The sequence below is a fragment of the Rousettus aegyptiacus genome, unplaced genomic scaffold (assembly GCF_014176215.1).
Source record: "Rousettus aegyptiacus isolate mRouAeg1 unplaced genomic scaffold, mRouAeg1.p scaffold_m13_p_17, whole genome shotgun sequence".
In the NCBI taxonomy this organism is placed as follows: Eukaryota; Metazoa; Chordata; class Mammalia; order Chiroptera; family Pteropodidae; genus Rousettus; species Rousettus aegyptiacus.
In genome coordinates this window covers 18,793,979-18,814,437 of record NW_023416292.1, presented here as the reverse complement: position 1 = coordinate 18,814,437, position 20,459 = coordinate 18,793,979, and the positions used below count along the sequence as shown (strand labels likewise).

At 52.6% G+C, this 20,459-nt stretch overlaps 1 protein-coding gene across 2 annotated transcripts; it reads right to left on the bottom strand.

Moving 5' to 3' along the window:
* Positions 1-10,516: 10,516 nt before the first annotated feature.
* On the bottom strand, positions 10,517-19,820 carry SERPINC1 (serpin family C member 1). Of its 2 annotated transcripts, none has more exons than XM_016155913.2 (7): positions 19,655-19,820; positions 17,404-17,773; positions 16,868-17,083; positions 16,493-16,630; positions 14,478-14,868; positions 13,552-13,616; positions 10,517-11,048 (listed from the first exon to the last, which is right to left on the bottom strand). In XM_016155913.2, exons 1-7 carry the CDS (start codon positions 19,693-19,695, stop codon positions 10,872-10,874), a joined length of 1,398 nt encoding a protein of 465 aa, XP_016011399.1. In that variant the 5' UTR covers positions 19,696-19,820; the 3' UTR covers positions 10,517-10,871. The 2 variants fall into 2 exon arrangements, with proteins under 2 accessions (XP_016011399.1, XP_036090514.1); XM_036234621.1 differs by lacking the exon at positions 10,517-11,048 and adding an exon at positions 13,430-13,471 and having other exon boundaries at positions 13,513-13,616.
* Between the last annotated feature and the right edge of the window lie 639 nt (positions 19,821-20,459).

The following is a 20,459-nucleotide window of genomic DNA, read 5'->3' as shown; positions in this document are numbered from 1 at the left end:
TCCAGAGTACTGTTTTTCTAGATTAGAAACCTCTTACCTTTCCTTGTAAATCTTCATTTTAACTTCAAGTGAACTTACTTTGTCCTGTGCGGAGTAGTAAGAAGCCAGCCACATCTTCCTTTTTTTCTAATGAATGTTTTAAAACAATGAAACATCTAAGAATTTCAAATTCTTCATAGACCTATCTTCCAGTTTCTGTTACTGTGTGTAATTCTTCTAAATGCACATTGGGCCATTCAATTTCTACTTTGTGAATGTTCATTCTTACTGTTCAGATAGCTTATTTGTGCTAGATGTTGCAAAATGGAAAACGGTAGGATAATAATAAATAGAATTCTTTGCAAAAGGAGAATTTATGTGGTCCCATTTGGAATCATTACATGGTCTTCTGAGAAATTTACTTATCCAAACAAAGTATATCTAGGCCATGCCGATACAACCCGGTGAGTTTGAGTCTTCTTTTGTTGTGGCTCGGGTGAGTGACGTAGTTCCTGCAGGGCACCTCCTCACTAGGCATTTTATTCTTAAAGTTGCCTTTTTCTAAATTGGATATTAGTTTTATACACTATACCTCTTGGTAGTAAATAATCTACATCCTAAAGGTTCCTGAATATTTGCCCAGATTAGCTCTGCTTATGCTCGGAGTAATAGTGGGTTCTTGAGATTTTGGAATGCTGCTTTTCTGATTAATACTGAATATAGGACTTCTGAAAGAGATGGATTTAGAGAGCTCAGTGAATCATCTGTATCCAACTTTATTTGAAGTCTCGGCAGTCGATGTCACTTAAATCCGAATCTGTTAAAAACAGTAGAGTTTGCCAAGCACGTGACGTCTGTTAATTCCCAGTCTTAGTTTCGTATGTTTCTCTTTCTAGTCTTTCTCTGTTTTCAGTCTTCCTAACTGGTTCTTCCCTAGGGCCAGTCCTTTTCCTCTGCAGTACGTAGATTCTCTTGTGCAGGACAAGCCAGAGTTGGATGTTATGAGTACTCTGAAACACCTGGCTTAGTTACATTCCAAAGGACGTAATCGGTAGGAACAATGATGTCAAACCTGGGGGCTAACTGGGAGATACCGGTACAGACTCTCCTTTTCCCTTAACTGTGATGAACAGCAATGACCTAGAAGGCACATATTCCTACACGTTGTCTTCCCAGAGGGTACATACGTAAATAAATTTCTTATCGTACTTCTTTCCTATGACCTGTATAACAAATACCTCCCATCTTAACACAGTTAAGAAAGTCCCACTAGCTCAAATAGCGGAAGCTTTGAACAACAAAGCCAAGTTATAAAGGCCAGAGCAGTTATGAAAAAAAAATAAAAACTCTTCTAATGCTTGCTGCTTTCATGTCTACTCAGTAAGTCTGGTTGAAGAGGCTAGAATTCACCATCCAGTTAAGAGAGAGAGATGTACAGCATCTCATACGGCCAACAGCACAATTTAATATACAGCGAATCTTAGACTCTGAATTCATAATGCCAGTAGTCAAAGTATCTCGCAGGAAAATGTTTCTGTGAAAACACTTATCTTAAGTGGTAGATAGCATATAGGAGAGAATGTTCCATTAAATCGATAGTAAGTACTTTTTGTTACCAGACAATATACTTGGAATTGATTTTAGACATAGTTTGGATGTGGCTTCCTCTCCTTGAGTCCTAAACCCGCTTGGAGTCTGGATGTATGCTTTTTACAAGCCTGCACGTTTCACTACAGGGATAAAGGATCGAAAAGAAGGGGACAGAATTAACTGCGCTAAGTGACATAATCACGGTAGAGCCAATGACAATGGAACTGAAAGGAGCTGCCTTTTTTTGAATGCTTACTCTGTGCCAGGCACAGGTCTATGCGCTTCCTGTTGATTAACTCAGCGCACCTATGACAGCCCCATTGGGGTAGATGCTGTTAGTATCCTCACTTTAGAGAGGAGAACACTGAGACACACAGGTTGGCCCTGGCATTTTGACACTAGAGTCGACACTCTTAATAGACTGTATTGCCTTTCGGAGGCGTAGTCATACCACACTGTCTAGAGGAGGAAACTGATGAGCCCGAGGTCACACAGTGGACGAATCGCACAGCCAAGATCTTACTAATCTGACTCTGAAGCCCAGACTATCCCCACAACATCACCTTGACTCCGATTACTGAGAAGAGTTGGCGTGCACTGCAGTACACAGTGGCCGGTAGCAGTACAGCTTATAGTGAACTGTTAGTTCAGGAATCAGGGATTGGGAGATTTCTTCAAAGGATAATGCAGTTGAGCTCTGAGCAGACGTCAAATGGTGCATATTTTTGGCAGATATTATCCCCTGATTCAGAGGAGTCACCCATTTGCTCAGTCTAGTGGCGAATGAGGGAATGAGTCACTCCCCAGGCAAAAATTGAAAGCTGGCATCCCAGCGATTTATGGCTGTGTGACAGACTACCCCAGACCTTAGCGACTCTGCGCTGTTTTCCGTGTCAGGATGCTGTGGATTAGAAATCCGGCAGGGGCTGGTCGAGGCAGTTCCCTTGCTCCCCGTGGTGGTGACTCGGGTCACCTGGCGGTATTCGGCAGATGGCTGGACCGGTCTGGAGTGTCCCGGACGACCTCGGTCGCGTGCTGCCACCTCGGCGGGGAGGGCTGGAAGACCGGCTGGGCGCAGCGGCCTCCTCTCCCTCTGCACGGTGGTGTCTCAGGGACTCTGTCTGGCGTCTCTCCATCAGGGGAGTCAGACTTACTAAAAGTGGCAGCCCACGTCTGCAAGAGGCTGGGTAGAAGGCACCAGTCCCCTTAAAGGCCAGACCTACAGGTGTCATCGGGTCCCCGCCATACACTTCTGGTCACAGAAGTCACTGGTCAGCCCAGACGGTGTGTCAGGATCTGGGGCCCGTCTGTAATCTGTTGTAGGAGCATTAGATGCTTCGATGTGTCTTGACTCTTCTCTGTTCGTTCATCGAGCTCTGCGCTTTGTGCCATAGACACCATTTCTTATCTTCTTCTATCTGCTGTAAAGGAGCTGGGAGGAGAATGAGACAAATGCCTGCGACAGCTCTCATCAGCTGCCTTCCCCCGTTTCATTTATCTTATAGCAAAATGTACATTATTTTTTTGTTGTTCCAAGTTGTGAGCACTTGCCTGTTTTTTGGTTTTTTTTTTTTTTTGTTCTTTTGGAGGGTGGGGAGGGGGTCTGAAAAGCCACAGTAACTGTACATGCTGAGCCAGAAATACTCCGGAGGGAGCGAAGAACTTACCATTACAGAATTGAGTTGTCAGAGATGTCAGCTGTGTTAGCTAATTCACAGATAGGTGGGAACTCTTATGTATGGAAATTTGTATGGCCAGTAAATCTCTTTCAACAGAGGTTCCTACTGAGCAGCCAGATGGGTCGTATTCTTAAGATCATTGAAAGTTCTGCCTGCGTGTCCTAGCCCCGTCTTCCGCGCCACCTCTGGCGCAGTTTTGTGCTAGAAAATGAATAGGTTCGTCCCACTTTTATTACTTTTCACATGGGAAAAGCCATTGCTCCATTTTACATGTTGTTAATTCTTCAAAATTAGCGGTTGCTGCCAGCCTGTCTTACCTAAAATAACAGATCATTGACGTTTTATGATATTTCGTTAGACTTGTCTGATTTAGGATGCTTTCTTATAACTCCCACTGGCATATTATAGACTGTTACTGCTGTCACAAGAACTAGGGGAGGAGAATAAAGTCTGCACTAGAAGTGATCACCCCCAAACCAGTACACTTTCTAAGAGGAGAAAGGTTCAGAATTCTCCATCCAGTCCACGGGCAGTGGGTTCCTGGAGAGTTAGCTGTGAGGGCTTCTTGGTGCTCATCCCCAATTATCACATAGTAAAGAGATCTCTGTCCTTAGGTCAGGCCTCAGGAATTGCAAACATAGGAATCAAAAGGTGTACTTGGGGCTCTACAAAGTGCTGGGAAGGGAAAGCGAAGACTTAGGCATCTGCAGTTGGACAATCAGGGATGGAGTGTTTGAGACTTTTAGGCACCAAGATTAGATTTTATCCTGTAAAAACAGGGACAAATTTAAATGAGGTGACATAAAGGAGCCTTACTATGTTCCTTTTGATCCACATTTCCACCCTGGTGTCCTTCAAAGTCTGCCCTTGGTGATAGAGGAAGCCTTTGGAAAACTATTCCCAGGGAATGAAAAGTCTCACGATACCTATGGGGATGTCTCCTGGAATTTTAGGTTCTTGGGTCCCTCCTCTAAATTCTCTGTGACTCTTCAGTTCGAAATCATCTGTTGGTTGCATGAAAACTCAGTACTGTGGTCTTGAATTGCAAAAGAACAAAGTCAGAAGAAAGGGAACTTGTAGATTAACAGAATATTTGTTCTTTCTTTTCAGCATCACAAGTCTAAACCATTTCAAGCCAATCGCAGCAATCTGAGTGAGTAGAAATTCCTTAAGGTTTAGCTTGCTGCCTGTAGCTACATCTTAAAGCAGATATCTATGTCATATTTGAAGATGATTTACCGAGTTTCCTATAAGGTAATAGGATCCTAACTACAGTGGTTCTTTAAGAACCGTTGCAAAAAAAAAACAGAATTATAACACAGGGAACCAAGCCTGAAATGTGTCTCCCCTGAAAGCTGAGACGCAGAAACAAGGGTCCCTTAAGAGTGTGACTGAGACCCGCCTCTGGAATGGCCATCAGCCAGCTAGCAGAGATATTTAGAATTTATATGATAGTTCTAATATTTTTACAAAAATGATTTTAAATCACGTGATTTGAAGTTTTAAAAAATGAGCCTGTTTTCTTTTTGGAAAACTGGCCCGATAAAAATAATACTAATATAATTTAATTGTATATGCATGTGCATTGAACGCAGAGTGGTATGCTAAAGATAGTTCATGCAAATAACCTTTGTGGGATGTTTGGCTATTTTCTTAATACCTTTCTCATCAATGTATGTTTATAAATGTATTTAGTCATCTGCTGTGACCATTAGCATTAGAAGCATTTTGTTAGTTGTATCATGGATTCTAAAAAATCTAATCCTTGGCCTAGTAGGCTGTGAGAGGTCTTTATTGCTTTGTTTGTATTTTGGCTAAGAAAATCATTTCTTGCACTTTCTATTTATGAAGATGTTATTACACATCACACCCGCTCAGTGCAGCTGTTCCTCAGAGGCAGAAAAGATGACGTAGGTGGTAAAGCGCAGCGCGTGCAAGCCCGACGGGAGGAGGGGCCTCGGAACGGCCAGCGCGGCTGGCATCTGCCTCGGCGAGCTGGGTACAGGACACAACTTGGAGCGAAAGCGGCTCGGGGACGTGGGCGCGCCGTCGCCGCCCATGGCAACACTGTCGCGGCTGCCGGCTGTGTGTATGTGGTGTGATGTATGCATGTGAGGAAACGGCATCTGATGATGTAGGATGTTCTACCTCCCGAGAAAGAGTGAGCATGTTCCAAGGTGGCCCGCGGCGCCTCGGGCGGGAGGCCGGACCCAGGGCCACTGTCCGCCCCGTGCTCTTCTGCACTCGCTTCAGCTCCTCTACCTCCGAGCACTCGGCTGAAGAACGAGTGTAGCTTTCTGTAAAAGCATGGAAAAGCCAGACCCAAAACACAGTCCACGGTGTCTAGTTCTCCGCGTCCCGTTAAGATGTTAGCTGGGCGTCGCTGCCCGCGTCAGTCAGGATGCCTGTGGTTGGAGCTCTTTGTCCGCTGGTTTGTGTTCGGCAAGAGGAGCTGGCGGGAGTGGAGTCTTCCTGTTGTTTTCAGAGGTGCCCCAACTCCTTTTAACGGTGTGAAAAATTGTCCGAGTCCTGAGTTTTTCGTTTTGCTTTTAATTGCCATTAGCAATCCTTTTTGGGGGGGACTGGAATATTAACCATAGTTTCCTAATAATGAGCCTTCTGCCAATATCTTGACATGGAGGTGTGCATGGCACGATTTTTGGATGACCTGTCTTGTTTTTTGTCACTCCGAAGAGAAATGTTCCTGTTTTTAATGCCTCTCTTGATTGGTGTCGGTGTCAAGAAATGTCATTTCAGTAGAAAATGTCACCGGGCAGGCCTCCTAATCTTTAAATCCAGGTGTAGCACTCGCTTAAATGGGTGCCTGGCTGGGGAACAAGCACCCTGAGCCGGGTCAGGCCGGCTGCCTGTGAACCCGTTAGGGCTGGGCCAGGACGTCTGCCCCTTCAGTGAACACCCTGGAAAGATTCTGCCTTTTCATCCTGATGCGAGGTCTAAACAGGGATTCTGTGGTGGGGAGTGAAAATGAGAGAGTGATCGTTTTTCGGGCTTTTAGAGGTTGGCATCTCTGCTTTAGGTATGAGCTGATGTGTGTTTACTTACCCCGTGATTACATAGGGCAAGTGACGATACCAACTGTGCGAAGTTTCCCAATGATGAGACGAGCATGACTCATTAGTGACCTCTGCCTGAACACAGTGTGAGTCCTAGAGGGGGCCGGACACTGACATCAATGTGACTCTGTCCCCCACGGCTGTTTTGTTTCTAACAGTAGAATAAGTGTCAGCCTAGAAGCCATGCTAATATCCTAGACTCAGGAATCAAGTCCTGCTTAGAGAACTCTTCCCTCCGGCTTATCTGTTGTTTGCGCCAAGTCTTGTCCTCAGCCTGTGCGCAGCTCTGTCGCTATGCCACGTACTCGAGGTACAGTCTGGCCTAAATCAATAATCAGCAGTTGGCGGTACGGCCTGTTGCAGCTAAGGTGATTCACATAAAACGAAACAAAAAAGTGAGAAGTGCCTCGGTGATTTCCTTGAGGCATGTCACATCCGTGGATCTGGGAAGGAGCGTGGAGTCCTGCCCTCCTCCCCTCTGGCCCGGGTGCTCGCCAGTACACAGCCAGCTGCCCTGGCCGCACACTGTGGTCATCTGGGGCGCTTGAACAGCTACCGATGTTCACGTTTAATTGGTCCTCTCTGCATCCTGGACGTAAAAAGCTCCCCAGATAATTCTAGTGGGCAGCCAAGGCTGAGAATCACTGTCGAGCTCATCCTGAGTGGCTGGTCTTTGGCAGGATCACCTAAGTCTGGTTGTTCTTCTCGTAAGGTACCTTTAGTGATATCCCAGGCATGGCTCTGAGTTTAAAGCTTACAGTAGGCCAGGGCTCAGGTGGTAAAATGGTCACCCATTCGTCCTCAGAGTAATTCTGGAGAGAGACGCTGCCGTCCATCCACTTTTCTCTCTATGCCAAATACAAAGTCCACGGCCACGCCACCCTGAACGTGCCTGATCTCAGAAGCTAAGCAGGGTCAGGCCTGGTTAGTACTTGGATGGGAGGCCACCTAGGATGACCAGGTGCTGTAGGTGTGGGGAAAAAAGACAAATACAAAGTATGCATAAGATTTTCATAGTCTGCTCTCTAGAATTCTCTTTCCTTTGCATATGTGATTTGCGTGGAGATTTTTTAACTCTGCTAGCTAAAATAGAGCCCTTGAAATTATTAAATGAGCCAAGCCCCTACAGTGACTTCTATTTGTAAAATAAACAAGAACCATTGTTAAAGTTACTAGAGAAAAAAAAAGGCTTCTTCCTGGGGTAATAATATATTTGATGATTTGTCTCTTAGTCTGTCTTCTAAGTGGGACTTCAGTGTAAAGTGACTTTCTCTTTTTCTTATTTCTTCGTGAATGAAATGCACTAGCTGATATTTCTGAATTTTATATGAGATGTGAAGTGAGTCATTTCAGCAGCTTTGTCCCAGGACGTCAGAGACCTAACCCAGTAATTGCCACACGAGGTTCCACACAGGCCATTCTTTCCTCTCACCGCGGCCTGTAGCGCTTCCTGCCGCGGCGGACGTGGTCGTGGGAAGAACTGATTACGCGTCAAGAGTGAGAACCACTGTTCAGACGAACTAGCTGCCAGTGATTTCTAATCATGAAATCAATTTATGTTTCAGAGCAAGTTCAACTACAGCAGTTTCCCTTCTGCGAGAATTCTGGGCACCACAGAAATTGTCTTTCACATATGCCTACAAATAAGCGATCATTTAAATTTCAAGTAGGTGGTGTGTTTGAGAAGCAAAAGTGGGTCGCGGGAAGGACTGCTCAGTGCGGGGGGCAGAACTGGCGTCGGGCTGCGAGGTTCCACTGCGGTGACGCTGAGGCCTGGCTGTTTGCTGAGCGCGCAGACGCCGCGGCGTCGCTCAGAGAAGGCGTTTCCTGCGCCCTGGGGAACCTGCGAAGGTTCCGGACGGCGGGTGGAATTGGAAAGCGGTAGCCTTCGGGGCCGGGTGCATCCGGAGGGTCGCCCGTCAGGGTTTTCCTACTGAGGGACACTGTGGAGTACTGTGAAACATTGTTGAACTCGATGCAAATCGTACCGCACTGGATTTTAAGATTTGGGCGGGGGGGAGAGTAGAGGAGGAGGATGGGGACGTGATGGGAAAAAAGTAAATATATAAACTTGTACTATATTTTGAGCAAGGAATGAAACAGATTCCCTCTCAGCACTGTGAACTCGGGTCAAGTTCTGCCCTACCGGGCTGGCTGGTGATCCCTGCGAAACCCCTGGGAAACCCTCTGAAGCAGCTAAACGAATTACTGGCGGGCCCACAGTTTCACACCCGCCCCATCCCCCTACCCCCAACAGCAGAAACACCCCCGAACTGCAGGCGGAGCAGCGCGTCCCGTCCCGGTCCGTCCCGTCTCCTCTGCTCTGGTCCGCGTTCAGTTTTAGCCTGTTGCGTGATTTTGTGATCTAATGGCAGAACTTAACCAGAGCTGCCAGTTCGGAGCCCTCCAAAGTCAGAACCCTCCGTTTCTGGGCGTCCGGAAGTGAGTTAAAGGACACGTGCTGGGAGGTGCACTCGGCGTTCCCAGCTCGCGACTTCAGGGTGGGAAGGGGGCCGCGGCCTCTAAGACAGAGGGCCAGGGAGCCGCGGCGGACGTGGTCGGAGAGAAGCCTGTCAGCTGTTCTCTTTGGTGCTCACCGGGTGGGTGGCGGCGCCCCCATCCACCTGTCCCTGGCGCTGTGCCTTCCCACTGGTCACTGTGAAAAGCAGGTCACACTGGACTCAGAGGCCAGAATCCAGGACACCGTCCCCCTCCTCGTCCTGAGCCCATCACTTCTCCGTACAGCTAATAATGTAGCATTGGCCTCTCTCTGGAGAGCCTTGGGTTTGTCCCCCAAGACACAGTGAAGCATTAAAGGAAAATAGTCGGCGGTGGCCATCAGATAGAGAGCTTATCGGGAAACGTCACTTCCCCTCAGCTGAGATTGGTGACAGCCAACACTGACGGTGCCCCTCTGCCTGAGTTTCTAGAGGCTGCCATAATACTTCTAAGCAACACACTTGCCTAACATTTTTTCATGACTTGCTAATCAAGGATTCATATTAAAACAGACAATCAGTTTCTAAAATGTTCTCCCTCAAAGGAGATGAGATCGTTTTTAACTACAAGAACCTTCCGGTCTGTTTTTTCCTTTTGAAAAAACTAACGTTAGAGGTTTGTGTCTTTCATCTGCAGCGGTTACTCCAACCGCTTTGAGATTGAAAAGTCCGTGAGCCAGGCTGGCGCCCGCGCGCCCCTGGGGGTGCTGGGCTGGGTTCGTACACCTCGTTTCCTTAGAGAATATCCGTTTTTATTATAACCTTAATTATAAATACCTATGTATAAGAATAGGACTTTCTCTCACCCCACTCTCCTTTAATCATATCACTTAAGTGTAAACCACACCTCCCCCCACCCTCTTTTACTGAAAAAATGCACTTTAATTCCTAAGGAGAGTGGCTGTTCCTGGCCGGGGAGCCAGGCGACTTCAGGAGGAGAGCTGAGGAGGGAGAGCTCTTGCCAGACCCTGTGAAATTAACCAAATTCCTTAAACACACAAATAATAGCATCCATTTAAGCTGCCCCCTGCCCCTGCCTGAAGGGTGTTGGGGTGCGGTGGGGGGGGGGGGGCGGACAACCAAAATGAAAAAGTTCAGAATGCCTGCTCTGATCTCAGAAGTTTCACTAGGGAAAATACCCAATAGTAAGTTATTTTCTCGGCTACTAGATGGTCAGAAACTTCGGGATTTTGCAGTAGGCTGAGGTTTTGGGGTTTTTTTGTTTTTCTGTTTTTTTAAATGAAAACACGGGGGCTGTAAGACACGAGCCTCGTCGGCGTCCGCGCTGAGCACCAGAGGCGCTCTCACCCCTCCTTTGGCAGGTGTCTCGGTCTCTGTCCCTGTAGATTCTGCCCTCCCCCTGATGACAAGCCAGTAGTTCTCGGGGTTGCATGTCTCCTAGAGCCCCAGCCCTGTGGTGTCGGGGGAGGGGGGAGGGCAGGAGGGCGGGCGGAGATGGGGCTGGGGGCGGGAGACTGGAGGAAGAGTCAAGATAAGGGTTTATATAAACATATTTAAAGCAGCTTAGCAAAAGCTTTCTCGTTGAACAGCTTTAAGAACAATGTGAATGAAATCTTAGCAACTCGGTTAGTAATCTGAAAAGTCTATTAATGTATACTTGAAATTCTGTTTGTATAAAAATACATTTTCCTCTTTATTTTAACACTGTGTAAAAGAACATTATGCATGTGAGTGGTTTGAGAATTAAATGGTTTAATACTCAGATTGGAATCTGTCTTTTCTGTACATGGAGATTAATTTCCTTTAGATTTTTGGATCGTCGCAGTGTGATGGAGCGCGCGCTCCCCCAGCCCGTTCCAGACAGTGCAGTGACGCACCTCCCTCCTCCCCTTCCTCCCCCGGGACGGTTCTCTGGGCGGAGCAGTGGCGAGCATCCTTCCCCAGAGCCCAGCGGCACGTCTATCTGTTTCTCCCTCATCTTCATCTCAGGTGGTAACGTCCATTCATGATCGTGAGATGGGAGCAATTGTGTTTATTTTCACCTCTGTTCACAAACCGACATAGGGAGAGGCGCGAAGGACATGAACGCGTTAGTTAACACAAGGGTTGGCCACCCTGCCCATGAAGACGATCGTGTTCAGAGCGACTTCCCTAATGAGAACCAGGAAGGGCCTGTTGGCCTTGAAGATCACCCTGTTGTGGTTGAGCGAGCGGCCGGCGATGCTGATGGACGTGCTGGCTGCTGCTTCGCTGCCTTCCTCGTTCACCTGTGGGCCAGACGGGAAGCAGACGGCCACGTCAGCCTCTGTGCGGTCATGGCGCGCAGGTGCACCGTCCCCAGACACAGCGATTCCTCAAACGCTGTTTGTCACCCAGTAGAAAGCACGCTTGGGTCAGGTCCCTCTGGAGCCCTGCTGGTACTCGGTCACCCGTCCAGTGAGTATTGACGTAAGCACATGTATTCAGATAAGTGCCGAACCAGAAATCTGGATGTTTACAAGGTGGTCACGTTTCTGGCTGGCACCATCGTGCGTGGTATTACAAGAGGATTATTTTGTACTCGATGCCGAAAGAGATTGCGACTCAAGATCAGAGCCCTGTAGTCGAGATAGTTCCACTCTCGGAGCGTCAAGGTCCCACATACAGCCACCCCAAGCAGACACTCAGGGCCCCGGGCCTGTGAAAAGGGGAGGGTGCTCTGGCTGGATGAGTATTTCTGGGAGTCACAGACTGAAACAATGGTATCTGCCGAGAAGCAGAACCACGGCGGGGTAGAGGCAGACACCTTCAGGACATTGTACTTGGGGACTCAGAGTATCTCTGAAACTCTGCCCCTGCCTCTCAATGAGAGCAGCTCAGCTCTGAGCTTAGTGGGGTGGGCGGGGGTGTTCTCTCCCTCCCCACAGCCCTCACGCCCTCCTCCTCCACCCCTCCCCCCTCCCCAAACTACCTACTTCCCGATCATTCTAGGACTAAATTTATGGGCAGACTGGAGCTCATATGAGACCAGGATCCTTTTATTCAAATCCGATTCCAGTCTTTAATGGCTTCCCAGGGCACCGCCAATCGGTCGGGCTCCTGTGTTTTCAAGGCTCCCAAGGTTTTCAGGGAAAATAACTTTGTTTCCTGAGCCATGGAGGAAGCCGGCATCGCCGCTCCGGTGGCTAAAGTGAGTCCAGACCTCGGCTTCTCCCTCTTGGCAACTCAAAGCCCTTGAGGGGCTGGGAGTTGACCGCATCTGATCTCAGTATCTTTACGGCACACCCCTCTCCTGCTGCTGTGCTATAGATCCGACAGCTGTTGGCCTCCGGGTTACGTGTCCACGTGGAGGACTGTGGCACCTGGCCCACAGCTGTCCCCTCTAACGCCTGCTGTGATTTGACCCAGACTGTTAAAATACCTCAGGTAACCAGTCAACACCCCAAGCTCCCATTTCCCTGACCTCATCAGACCCCGGGAGCATCACCTCCAGCAAAACAGTCCATGGCCATGCCCCAGACTTGCACCTCTCAGGGCAGCTGTGATCTCATTATCCTCTCAGACTGTCACCTTCTGTTTTTTCAAGGACGGCATTTGCTCACTGCCATTACACTTAGTCTGACACCCTCTTGTCCTCTGACACCTCCACGCTCAACACATCTCCCACCGAGCCTGGATTCCCCGACCGCATTCACGAGTGCCACGCTCCGAAACCTTTCTCTGTCACCTCGACCTTTGCAATCTCCTCAATCCTGTGACCTCTCTGGCCTGTCTCATCTCCCTCACAGCCTGGTTCCCTGAACAGTGGTCTACGCAAGTGGTCTCCAGACCCGGTTGTGCATCGAGAATCCCTTGAGGAGCCTGGAAATTATGTGGATTCTCAGGCCCCATCCTGGACTCGCCAGGACTCGAGCCCACAGATAACTGATGCGCACGGTCCACAGCTCAGTATCTGAGAACCAGAGGTTCTCCGGGCTTCACGCGGCCATCGCTCTAGCAAAGGGGTTCCTGAGCACCACGGTTAAGCAATAAACTGTGGAACTGCTGCTTCGCGGTGGGACTCAAGACTCCAGCGTGCCAGCGTGCATCCGTTCTTAATTCCCCGAGGAGCGGGGGTCGTTTACGCGACCACCTCGCTTTGCGTTCCGTGCAGTGCAGTCCAGTGCTTCCGTTCTCTGCGACGCACTTCAGGACACGGCCTGCACTCGCCAGCTCCCCATCCTCGCCTTCTGTGTGCTCACCCATACGGGCAGGCGTGCGCCCCCACACTTACTCGCCTGCGCGAGTTCCTCAGGGAGAAGTAGCCTATGGTCACATTTCGATCTTAAGAGATTCTTTCCATTTTCTTAAAATTTCTCCCTGGGTTTCCACGAGCTCCTACTCCCCTCCTCCGAATTCCTTCTCGGTGGCCTTTGCTGGCTCCGTTTCCTGCGACACCTTCCCCCTCGTGCATGTGACCCCGCCTGACCTGCTCAGGAGAGGTGGCGGGCGGGAGGGTGCGACAGCCCGACCCTGAGGGCTCGGGGTACGGCTGCGCTGCGGCAGGCCTCGCGGAGGAGGGGGTGCCAGCTTTGAGGTTCGAGGGTCCCTGGAAGCAGGGCCTTCCCACGTTTGTCTCCCGCCAGTCACGCGTCTGCTGTCTATACCACGAGAAACAGCAGAGCAAGCACTCCAAAGGGACAGGTCACATGAGACGACGGAGAAGAAACGGAGAAGAAACGGGCAGCCGCCGGAGAAAGAGCGAAGAAACGGGCAGCCGCCGGAGAAAGAGCGCGGCGGGCGGTTACTCACCTCGAGGAACGCCTTATGGAACGCGTCGGACACAAAGAGGTCGTTGCGGCCTTCGGCGACGATACCTGCGGGGAAGCCCGGAGAAGGCCCGTGAGACGGGAGCCGGCTCGAGTGCGACAGCTAGAGAGAAACCCTGGACCCTCGCCTCACGATTCCCCCCAAATAAAACCACGTGAAAATTAACGAAGCCCTTTGGGCTGAGTCAGTCTGGCTCCTGTGGGTCGAATCTCATGCTTCAGCTGGAGGACAGGGGACTCTGTTCTTAGAAAGAAAAAAAAACTGCATTTGATAGGAATGTCTTTGTTTCCAGTCTGGCAACATTTTTAAGAACGGGATTGTGTTTTCAGACTTGGCTTAAAGACAGTCCTTCAAGGTAAATCCAATTGCCTAACACTGTAAACTTCTTTTTGAGGAAGGTATTTCAATATATATATTTTTAAAGGATAGTGGGCTGGAGGAAGCAAACCTACTGAATACCATTACTGAAGTGTCACAACTGGGAAAAGTTTGGCCGTACCCATCCAGGTGACCCCAGGGAAACACGCGAGCCCTTGGAGCATTGGCAGGGGCTGTTAAATGTCAGCTACGCCTGTGTGAGACCCAGCTGTCTCCAGCCCTTAATCACATCTGCTCCGAATTCTGACGCTTTTTCAGATTCTTCTCTACCTGGTCCCCTGTCCTCTGTCAGTGACAGACTCAAAGGGGTCCCGAGCCAGCTGAGCCCATGAAGATTCTGGAAAAGTCCCTTTTCCCAGAGAACTGAGACCCTGGGAGGGACAGGGAGTTCCCCGAGTTAGCACTAAACTGGGGTTCGCTTCGGGGGTCCTGACTCTTGGCTCTTCCCCCCTCTTTCTGCGACTCCTGCTCCTTCGGACAGACCGCCCCGGGGGAAAGGGGCAGGGGGGAGGGGGGCTCCGTCCACGGACCCGGGAGCTTAGCCTTCTCCGGGCTGAACAGGTCCACGAGGCCCATGTCTTGCAGCTGCTCCTTCACGCTGAAGCTGTCCTCGACGCGGAAGCGGGGCACGTGGGCCACCAGCGTCGTCTCCGCCAGCTGGCCCAGCCACTCCTGCAGCAGCTCCGGCGTCAGCTCCTTCTCCACCCTGGCCAGGCTCTTCTCGGCCTTTGGCAGGATGAGCGTCATGGCAATGTCGTCGCCCTTGAAGGGCAGTTCGAGCACCTGGGTGCCTTCCGCCACGCGCCGGAAGCGGAACTTGTTTTCCTGGTACATCATGGGCACTTGGCACACCTCCCTGTCCGCCCTGTAGAAGGGCTCCGACCTCGTGTTCTCAGGGTTGAACTTGGACTTCCACAGGCCCTGGAAGAAGATGACAGGTGGGAGGATCGCAGAGCGAGGAGGCCGGAACCACCCGTGGGAGAGGGCTGACCTGGCGTGTCCGTGTCGGCTCGGGGGGCGCGAGACTGGTGGGGTGCGCGCGGGAAGGTCAGCGACGGCGGCCGGCGGCGGAGCCGTGAGCGCTTCCGTCCTGTGGCCTTTCCGGGTTTTCAGCCCTTACTACCTGCTTGCTTTTCATCATATAATTAAAGGCTGAAACCAAGGACAACGTACTGGGCTCATCGCGCGTCTCTTCTCACGTTTAAATTTAATTGCCTTTTGCTTTCTGCCTCCCACTGGCCTCTTCCTCCCAGGCCATCCTTCAAGGTCCGGGTCTCTGCCCCTGATGGATGAGGGCCACACACAGGAACAGCCCCGGGGGTTCCGGTGGGGGTGGGGATCTGGCAGCCCAGCCAGTGGGGGCACGAGACACGCCTTTGAAGTTTGAGTTGTAATGACCATTCCTAGGTGCCCTCTGGCTCTTTGATTTGGGGGCGAGACATTTAACTCTCGTCCGTGCACTGAGGAGCTGGCGATTACGAAGTCAGTAGGCTGCTCACCGCGTGCCAGGCGCACTCTAAGCATCTCACGTGCGTTCCCTGTGCCCGCCCCTCCCACAACCCCGTGAGGTAGGTGTCCTTATTGCCATTTTAGAGCTGCAGAACTTAGGGCCTAGGAAGGTCTCAGGTAACTAACCCAAGTCCACACAGAAAAAGGAAGAGTCTGGATTTAAGCTAAGTAACCTGTCCGAGGGCCCAAGGTCTCATTTGCGACAGACAGTAGGGGGGTCAGGCGGGCTGATACGTGGCAAAGTGTTCAGTGAACCATAAACCGTGATGCACGCTGCGGAGATGCAGCCCCCACCGCTCTTGAGGACAGGAAAGCCCCAGGGGACAGAGCGGTGGGCCACGGCAGTGACCGGCCAAATCCCAGGCCCTGTGTGGGGCGGGGATGTGTGTGGAGCACAACCCGGGAGGGGCGGTTGCGCCACAGAGCCACCCGCCTTGGCGCGGCGGCCCACCTGTCAGTCAGCCGTTCATTCTCGGCCCCCTCTCCCTCGTCCCCCTTCCTGAGCGGAATCAAACTGGAAGTCCTCAGACCTCGACTCTGAGGATGACATGGCCGTCCGTGTGGTCCAACCACACAGGCCGAGGTCCGTGTGGCACCTGGAGGGTCAGAAGCCTCAGGCGAGGGGAACTTTAGTCACTGTGGAAGCTGCGCCGGATGATGGACAAAATCCCATCGCTGAGGATTGTCGATAGACTCTGTCGTTCTGTTCCAGATTTCAAAATGGAGTTAACCGGACGGCAGAAATTATCGCACATACCTGAGGATTGATCACCACTCACGCCTTGCTGCCAGGCGCGCTGGGGTTGCGAGGTGTCTGCCCTGCCTTGGGCCCAGAGGACTGCCAGCACCCCTAGACCTCGGCTCAGCAGCCATAGGCCTGGGCATGGTTCTAGACCCTTAGCGAATGTGAATTTCTGCCCCGATCATGCATGCGCCATTTCTCAGCAGCGATCAACACACGCATGCCCAGCGGTGTGAAAGAAGGGGGAGCTGGGGCGAGAAATCCCCCTGGGGCTTCGCGAGGGCCGCGGAGTACCTTAAAGTAAATGGTGTTGACCAGCACCAGGACAGTGTTCTCGTCGATGCCATCCTGGGGAATGACGTCGGTGATGCGCCCTTCGGTCTTGTTGGATATCCACTGGTTGATGGTCGCTCTGGACGACTCCGCGTTTTCCTGGGAGGGGAACAGGGACGGACCCGCCCACCGAGCTGCTGAACCGTCCTCTCCAGTTCCGCAGGCGGCGCTGTGTGTCATTCACCCTCCCTGTGCCCGGGCCCGGCGACGCCACCACTGTAACCCAGACCGGGGAGCCGCCCACACCTCGGCAGTGCTGCGAACTCAAGAGTCCGGGCTTCCGGCCCCTGGACAGGAGGAACTCCGAGGTCGAGGCCGACGTCGTCTGCAACTCACCTTGAAGTCCAGGGGCTGGAGCTTGGCTCCATAGACCAACTCGCTGATGTCCTGATAGGTCTTGTTGAAAGTAAGGGATTTGTCCCCGAACAGGCGGTTGGCCGAGACCAACTTGGAGGATTTGTTGGCTTTTCGATAGAGTCGGCAGTTCAGTTTGGCAAAGAAAAAGTGGATCTGATCAGACGTCTTCTCGGAGATGGTGTCGAACTTAAAGACCTGTAGAAGCCGGAAGAAAGCAGTAGTTGGGGCCGAGCGGCTCCTCGGCCGACGGGGGCGGCGGGCACAGGGCCCTCGGCCCCTGACCCCTGACCGGGAGCCTCCTCCCTTGTGACCTGGCACAGCATGGATGCTCAGCTCGAGGTCTCTGCGGGGACGAAGGCAGAAGAGGAGGAGGAGGAGGAGGAGGAGGAGGAGGAGGAGGAGGAGGAGGAGGAGGAGGAAAAGAAACACAGAGAGACCGGGGAGCCACCGAACGTCTCCGAAAGGCCCTGGACTGAGACGCGGCCAGGAGGCCGGGCCGAGGGCGGTGGCCGTACCTCCATCAGCTGCCCGAGGGTGTCGTTGCAGGCGCCCAGCTTGGTCATAGCGAAAGCCGTGGAGATGCTCAGGGGCGACAGGAAAATGTTGTCGTTGTCCTTCTTGGAGTCCGCGAGGTGCTTGTAGAAGGTGGTGGCAAAGAGGGAATTGGCCTTGGACAGTTCCCAGACCCGCCGGTTGGTGGCCTCGGGGACCTTCTGGTCCGAGCCCTCATCCTCAGTGGCCTTCTTCTCTGGGGAACGGTAGATGCACATGGGGTTCACAGGGATGTCCCGAGGCTTGGCTGTGCAGATGTCCTCCACAGGGTGCCAGTGACAGGTCACACAGCCCCAGAGGCCAACGAGCAGCAAGGAGAGAAGGTGCGCCCTCCTGCAAGGGGACAGGAAGCCGAGATAAGCGAGGTTGGGAGGACCCTGTCCTCATGGCCCACCCCCAGACTTGCCCCAGTAAAGCACAGGGCGCCCGCCCACCCGGCGTGGCCTTGTTTTCTGTGAAAAACGACGGCCCGGGACAGTCCCTGTCCTGGACTCTGCAAAAGGATCGTCGAAATTAGAATCAGCTACTGAAGCAACTGATGGTTCATAGAAGCGTTGTGTGTCCGAGGCCCCGTGCTGAGAGAAATGAAGAATGCAGACTCCCCGCTGGTGACGTGGGACCTGCACACGTGGAGCCTCGGCGGCACGTCGGTCCCGTGGAGAGAGAGGGCAGAGGAGGAGCCGCTGACAGAGCTGCTGAGGCAAAGCCTCAGGGATGGGCGGACTCGAACCCGGATGTTAAGGGACTGGAGTTCGGCTGATCGGCGGAGAGGTTTCAGCGACGCAGGAGGGTGAGGGGCGAGCAGGCGAAGGCGCCGTCCGTGTGCCGAAGACCGCGTCTCTGGCGGCAGCCCCGGCCCGTCCGCCGAGGTCCGGGCCCGTCGTTTGCCGGGCCGTCCCAGCCGGATGTCCCGCAGAGTCCGTCGTGAAATAACGACCCAGCGAACTCGTACCTCTCCCTCCCTATAGCTGCTGCTTCTCCCAGGTCCCCCGACTCAGCGGATGGGACCCTCATGCTCCCCGTGGCCCAGTCCAGAGAGCGGGGGCCACCCGGACTCCTCCTCGGTCAGACCCTAGGTTCGATCGATCTGCTTCCTGCCTCTCTCCCTGCCTTAGTTCATTTTCCGTTGTCTGGGGATTTTAATAGCTTCCAACATGGGTTCACTAAGGGTAAATGAAACAAATCTTCCTTAAAAAAAAAAAAAAATGAGATCATGAGATTGGCAAATTCGGAGAATTGAGACGCCCAAGTAAGCAAACCAGGAGATAGAACTCTGTAATAGTTCGTGGGTAAGACGGGGGGCCAGGGGCGTCCTTGGCTGACATAGGGCTCTGGGTCGGTACGTGGGGACCGAGTCTCCTCGGTCTTCTCCCGGCAGGAAGAGACAGGCTCGCAGTGCAGACAAGATTTGCCGAGGAAGCCTGCTGGGCAGGTGTGGGGCCGGCTGGCGTCTGGGGGCAGCTGAGGGGCACTTGGCTTCTTGCGTGACCTGAGGCCGGCTCTGCAGCCCTGTCGGGAACAGAGGCCCCGAGCCGGGGCGGAGAGGAGGCCCGGGGGAGATGCGGCAGGCCGGGTGAAGACGCAGAGACGGGGGACCTTGCCATTCATCTCTCCATCTTGCCGCCTTCTGTTTCGCATTTTGTCCCCCAGCTGCCTTTGGAAATACGAGTGGAGGCTGACGGGCCCGGAGCTCTGTGGAGCGCAAAGAGAAGCCGAGGCAGGGCGCCCTGGCCTCGCTCCCAGCTTCCCACAGCACCCCGCAGCACCCCAGCCCAAGGAGGGAGCATGTGCGGTGTCCTTTTGTCAAAGGTCACCGAGATCTAGGGGGTGCGGGGGTAGGCAACCGAGCAGAGGAGCAGTGACAAGGACGTGAGGAGGCCGTCGCAGATTAAATTCGCCCTCGTCCGGGACGTGGGCCCGGGACGTCCCCTCAGGGTGTCCTGGGTGGGTGCTGGCAGGGCGTCCTCGCACGAGGGAAGGGAGACGTCCCCTCGGTTTCTCGGGGTAAAGACCCGAGGTGTGGCGTAGGGAAAGGCCTAACCCAGACGGGGCCGGACGGAGGGCGCCGGCAAAGACGCCCTCCACACCAGCTCCCTTCGCCGTGAGCCCCAGGGAGAGGGCCTGGTCTTCTGGGAGCTGCCGAGGTCATCCTCGCGAGCCCTTCGGGGCCAGAAAACCCAGGAGGGCTGTGCGGGGTGAGCCCACCCCTCTCACCTCTGTGCGGTGGCTGCAGTCCCTCTCCCACTGGGAACCATGGTCGCCGATGTCCCACGGGGCTGGCGGGTGGAGACGGCAGGCCCGAGGTGATCCCTCAGCTCTGGCCCTCTCCTCTGTGTGCGGTTCCAGAGGCCGAGGGGGGCCACGAGGAGGGGAGGACTGAGGTCAAAGGCTGACGACCAGCTCCCAGGGTTAAGCAAAGCGTGGAGCCCAGTGTTGTTTAACTAGTGGAGAAGTTTTAAAGTTCAGTCAGGCCCAGGGGCAGCGAGGCCCGCCTTTATTTACTACCCATAGCCCCTCACTCTTCTTCATCTTTCTGGGAAGAAAAAAAAGAGAACAAATTCAAACCTGGTGAGAAAAATGCCTGGCTGACAAGTCTGTCTGTAGGGTTTTGTTTTATTTTGTTTAACCTGGTTAACCAAGCCAGGAGGTAGAGAAGAGGTGAGTATAACTAGCCTCGTTGAAAGTCCACCAACTTCTAGCCCTGTACCTGCTCAGTGCAATACCTTCTCTTTCACAGGTTTCTTTAGGGAAAAAGAGTCCATAATATCTAATCAGAGTGGGGAGAAGAGGAATTTTCTGGAACGAAGTACCACCCTTAGGCCTCTAAGAGCCAGCACATCTGTGGTTCAGCCCAGTACACATAGAGGTTACCTCTGTGGTCCACGGACGGACCCTCCCTCCCCACTCAGCCCTGGAGCAGGGCCTTGAGGCACGTGCCAAGGATGTCTCTGAGGTGGACGAGCTAGCTGGCAAGGACGTGACACAGTTCTGCTGGGCACCGGGAGACAGTGTGGGGCAG